At 33.2% G+C, this 5704-nt stretch overlaps 1 protein-coding gene across 1 annotated transcript; it reads right to left on the reverse strand.

The window, feature by feature from the left end:
* LOC109362704 (vesicle-associated protein 1-2-like) lies at window positions 2108-5252 on the reverse strand. Its single transcript, XM_019608690.1, has 8 exons — window positions 5132-5252; window positions 4927-4997; window positions 4725-4806; window positions 4223-4338; window positions 3970-4134; window positions 3828-3878; window positions 3130-3207; window positions 2108-2438 (listed from the first exon to the last, which is right to left on the reverse strand). The coding sequence occupies exons 1-8, from the start codon at window positions 5181-5183 to the stop codon at window positions 2298-2300; spliced, it is 756 nt and encodes a 251-aa protein (XP_019464235.1). The 5' UTR covers window positions 5184-5252; the 3' UTR covers window positions 2108-2297.

Below are 5704 nucleotides of genomic sequence, written 5' to 3' on the forward strand. Positions count from 1 at the left end.
CTTTTCGACAACCGAAACACATTTAACATGGTTTTTCAAACACCTGCACACAGAAAAGTTCCCAACAAGATTCATATACAATATTCAACACCTTTCATCAACAATCATATGTATTCAAAAGCATTCAAACATAAAAATCTTGGGTTTCTTAAAACCCAAGTTAACCCTAAAACCTTTGAGATGGTTTAGGAGATCCGGGTGTCATATTCGGACACCACTATGTCACGACGTGTTCTCTCTTACCTTAATGAAGCGTGCTTTACGAAATCAATACGGTTCGGTTGGTTTGCAAGGTTCAAATGCCAGAAATCTTCGTAACTACCATAATACAAACTCGTTAGTTTTCCGATATTTCAAAACTCATTACTATTAAAATACTTAAAACTCTTTCATCCATCCATTTTCCAACTTGTCCAAAGCCATGGTTAAAGGCTTAAACAAGTAAAAATTCATATATTAAAACAATGTAATACCTTCTTGAAAACAACTTGTTCATAGTTTCAACACACATTTTTCATGAGTTCAAGAACACTCATTTTCGGTTTTGCTTCCAAAATGAGTTAGAAAGTGTTTTAGAAAATTTCAACGGTTGAATATGTTCTTGACATACTCATGAACAACATACTTCAATATCATCAACATCCATTGGTTGAATGTGAAGAGATTGAAGATTGAAAGAAGAAGAAAATGAAGAAGAAAAGATGATGAGAGTAACTTACTCTCAAATCTTCAAATTGTCAACTTTTGCAAAGTGAAAATGTATGAGGATACATGGGTATTTATAGAGTTGTGGGGTAGGAGAAATCTGATTTCTAAACCCATTTCTCAAGGCAATCTAGCAAATCTAAGAGGGTGAGTGAATCATGGGTTAAGTGAGTGATTTAGGGGATTTGGTGGTAGTAAATCAAGGCATTAATGAGTGAAATCTATAAGATTTAGTATGTAGATTTTTTGAAGTGATTCATGCGACGCGACAACTTCGGCAAAACGCGCGCGATTAAAACCATGCTCGAGTATTGTCGGCCAATATTCGAGTAGCCAAAAATGATCGTCCGATTTTACTTTACGATTGGAACTTCGAATTTCGGCATTCCGAGTGAAAATATTCTAGAAAATAGTTATAGACCAGCTCAGGGTCTATCTTGACTCAAAATATAATTACGAAGCCAATGGAACGATCAGAATTCGATTCCGAGTTACGGAACTCAAAAACCACTTTTTGAGCCGTACCGGGTGAAATTTGATCCCGACAGTGGTCCGAAACCGACTGTCTCCGAAAATCATGAAAATTTATCACCAAATTGGAAATAGAATTTCAAGACTAAAACTCAACTAGAGTTTCGTCTAATTTTTTACCGAAAATTCCTAGAAATTCATTTTCGAAAATATAATTAATAAAAATATTAATAAAATCTTATAATTCAAAATCGTAAAATTCGCGGTGTTACAGTAACATGGTTTGACCAATTATTCCTACATCCTCGGGAGCACTGAGCGGCCACCAAGATTTCTATTTAGTATTTATATCTAGTGTACATAATAACAAGGGACTTTAGTCCAATATATAACATTGATATTCAACTCTATTTTAATACTAGACAATATGAGACTAACACAATAACATATCCAAATGAAAACTATGATAGCTAGCATACTGCTTTTGGGACACCAAATTGAGTACTTATCAAATCAAAACATATAATCCTCAACTTAATTGTTGTAGGACCTTCCAAAATAGTTAAAATGATTATAGTAAGACCAATTATTAAAATGAAATGGGCAAATAAATTTTACTTGAATGACAAAGATTAAAAAATAAATTCAGATGACCTTTTTAATTTTCAAAGAGTTTTAAATATTCTACTTTTTATGTGTAATTTGGAAGACACAATTAAAACAAAAAATAACAAAGATCATCTCTAATACTAGATACTAGAGTTCTTATTTACTTTTAAGGATAAAAATATCATCTTATTATAAATAAAAGAATAAAGTGACACATTATTTTACTTTTGTTTTTTGACAAAGCAAAATTGAAAATGACTTAGACAAAATAAATATAAAAGATTATAAGTTTTTGACCAGTCATCATACTTCCGCATATTAATCACCTGTATTTACCACATTGAATAACAACACAATTCTCATGATGTTACAAACTTCATCAACCAATCTGCACTATGAGATTTGATGGAAGCACTTATTTTTTATCACACATTCCACATTTCTAGGAACAACATACCACATAATACAACAACCGGTTTCAGCATATTATACATGATTTTCTTGTTTGCTTTCTACAATTGCTCATTTTGGAGAAGCTGGTGATTGGTCCTCTTCAATAGGAAACCCAAGATGATGCCAACCAAGCCGACAAGGATAACATATATAAACGGTATGCCGCCACTGCTTCTGTTGGCTTCGCGCCTTAAAAGCTCCTGTTCATGTAAGTTCAAGCAATCCATAAATGTTTCCTTCACACTCTTAAATTCTATATAGTCACAATATGGTGCAATTATTAACTTCGGCACCAAGGCATCAAAACATTTCTCCTTTTTATATATCTTGTAAAAACCAAGCGCATTTTAAGGAATCGGAAAATATAATATCATTGGTAAAGAAGGTAGTTAAACTTCTGGATGTTCATTGGATTGCTTGCATAAATTTCAAACTAAACAACCAAAATAATTTTCTCAGTCTTGGAAAATTAAGAATGGAACTAAACCTATAAATAACATGAACTGTACTGTCTTTCCCTCTGTGATCTTTTATGATAGGAATAAGAAACAACATTTACGATATTCAGATACACTTTATTTTCACTAAGGGATGACTAAGATGGCATCAATCTTTCCCAAACTTCAAATTCCGCCACAAGGAGAGGGAGATTAAATTCAGTACATCTTAATAGCTGCATAACACGGTAACATAATAGAAGATCGGCTTAACTTACACTAGGTGAACTTGCTGAAATAATTAAGTAGAAATACCATAATAAGCATATAATAATTTGGCAGTAGGTCGTCTATGGGTTCATAGGATAACTATCAAGATCACCTATGGAAACCACTTCCAAGATAAGAAGTGTTAAAGTATGCTTAAAAGAATTTCTCAGAGAAAATTCCATACCACTTCTTGTCGAAGCCTTTTATTTTGATCAATAACAGAATTCCTCTCCTCAGTCACCTTTGAAATAAGAGATCGTGCCTGAATTAATAAGAAAATAAAAATGAGCCCAATTTTTCTAAACATTTGATGTTACCAAGAGCAACCCAAACTCTTCTCATATGTAGTAAAGAATTAGCGATGACCACTACATGGAATAGGGTCTACCAACAAATTTCACCAAATTATACAATTTCTGATGTAAAGAAAAGTCATGAGTCAATAAACTTGGAAGTTATTATGCTGGAGCATCCCAAAGGACATTCTTAAACGCCACAGAATATCAAAATAAATCATAGACCAACCAAAGAAACTAACAAACTTGTGCGTTTCAAAAACTTAAAGGTGATTCAAACCTGCTAGAAGTATACTTAATTATTAACGATCCCAGATATCTCTCCAGCTATATGCAAACTTTTCTCAACTAGAACAAACCTTCAAGGATGACACGAACTAATGGACTATCAAGCATTAACTTTCCCAAATTAAAAAAGTATGCTGTGATGCATCGGAATTCTAGTGTAGACTGCTAGTTTTTGCCCATTAATAGAAAAGAAAACCTTGGTAGAGAGAATATAGAGAAAATGCAACTAGGGATGAAACAAGAAATCCTTCTAAACGTCAAAGAGGCAAAGAGCAACGATGTAAAATATAGATGTCACCTCAAATGAAGTATCCTGGTGTCCAACCCGTTCACTAAAAGCTTTTGAAGCCTGCAGTGCATGTTTATTACAACTATCAATTAAGACATAGCTAAAGATTTTTCTCGAAAAATATAGGCAAATTCACTGGTTAGTTACTCACAGCTGTAAATTCTGAGGTAATTGAATGCCCATTTTCTGATACGGAAGCGTGAGGTGAAGAATCTTCGTCAGATTCTTCTTGAACTGGGGATGGTGGTCGAGGAGGAGGAACATAAACAACTCTCAATTTGCATTCTTCGACATCATGGCCAGATTCTTTATTGAACTATAAGCAATGAACTTAGAAAACCATGAAATTATGAGAGGTAAGTGAAAATAGACAAATACAACAACGTTATTTGTTGAATGGTTACCATTTCTGGAGTGACATCTTTTGTGGTTACTCCAGGGCTTGCAACTACACCTTGAAGGAGAAACTTATCCTTGCATTGCATGTCAGGAGGTGCCTCCTTTTGGGCTTGCATTGTAACTGAAAATTTAATATGTAAAAAGGATGGTGCTTAAAAATTTTGCACACAAAAAAATCGGTTGAAAACAAAACTAGGGGAAATTACATAGGTGTCTCTTAATATTTAGCTTAATTATACTTGGCATCCCTCTTGTTTGAAAAAAATTATTAACACCCCTTGAGATTTATGTTATAATTACACTTGCAACTTGGCTCCCTAGAAGGAGTAAGCTCTTAAATCACACTTCATTCCTCTAAGATCTGTTTACAAGTTGGGTTTCGTAAGGGAAATAATAGGCTTCATAGCCATCTCACAGATCATGACTCTCAAGCCTTTCATTTTCCGTGCATTACCCGCTCACAAATAGACTCTGAAGAAAGCAAGTAACATAGAGAGAGAAAGAAACCTATAACATCACATGTAGACCTTGGCAACACAACTCCTGAGTTAGGTCTAACACAATACTTCTTAGGATTTGTTGTCTTAACCTACAACACCATCAATAAATTTCACCCCTAATCAAATTACAATTCTCCATAACACAATAATTAAAAAAAATTCAAATTAAGGGAAAAAAATCAAACAAACATGAAGAGTAAAATTGGAACCTTGAAAGCCACATATTTATCTGTCTGGTTAGACAACTGCAAAGAACATGAGATTTGCTTCCTTAACTCAACTATCTCCAAAAACATAAAAATTAAGAAATTAAAAACAATATAAGATGCAAAAACCAAACACAAGAATGAAAAAAAATCGAATTTTGCAATGAAAAGTAAATGTTTTTATTTTCGAGAATCGAAGAGGGATTACAAGGAAACTGCAGCTCCTGAGGGTTTATGTGAAGAAGGTCGCCGGAACTCATAGCTTTGGGATCGGAGGGGAATCGCCGGAGACCAGGAGCAATGTGAGTTTTCCGGTGAGAGAGGGAAAGAGTTGCAACTTGTAAAACAACAACGTGGGACAGTGTGTTTTTGTCATTTGTGGGGTTTGAATTGTTTACGAGGTATTAAATGGAAGGGTATTTTCGTCCTTTCGGTTCTATAATAGAGATTGGGTCATTGGGTGAAGGATAAATAATAAAAAAAATAGAGAATAACTTATGTTTTAGTTAAAGAATATAACTAGATAATTTATTTTCTAAAAAATAACTATTATTTTTGTGTATAATATTTATATTTATGTACTGTTAGTGTAAAAATTTATATGCAGTCAATGTATCATCTATCATTTATGTATATTATACTTTTTGAAGAGTTAATAATAATTAAATATGAATGATATAGTTATAATTATAATGTATAAAATTTGGTAGTGCATATTTTTGCAATTCAATCTAATATATATACAACTATGGTGTAACTGTGTAAGTGCTACATGAATAAA

Source organism: Lupinus angustifolius, chromosome LG12 (assembly GCF_001865875.1).
Source record: "Lupinus angustifolius cultivar Tanjil chromosome LG12, LupAngTanjil_v1.0, whole genome shotgun sequence".
Classification (NCBI taxonomy): Eukaryota; Viridiplantae; Streptophyta; class Magnoliopsida; order Fabales; family Fabaceae; genus Lupinus; species Lupinus angustifolius.

Bases quoted from the DNA above. Each gene is read 5' to 3' on its own strand.
- LOC109362704 (XM_019608690.1), bottom strand. From the start codon at position 5,183: ATGAGTTCCGGCGACCTTCTTCACATAAACCCTCAGGAGCTGCAGTTT. The intron at 4,807-4,926 runs GTTCCAATTTTA...ATGGTGTTGTAG, and splicing joins ATAAATATGTGGCTTTCAAG to GTTAAGACAACAAATCCTAA. The intron at 4,339-4,724 runs GTTTCTTTCTCT...TTAAATTTTCAG, and splicing joins GTCTACATGTGATGTTATAG to TTACAATGCAAGCCCAAAAG.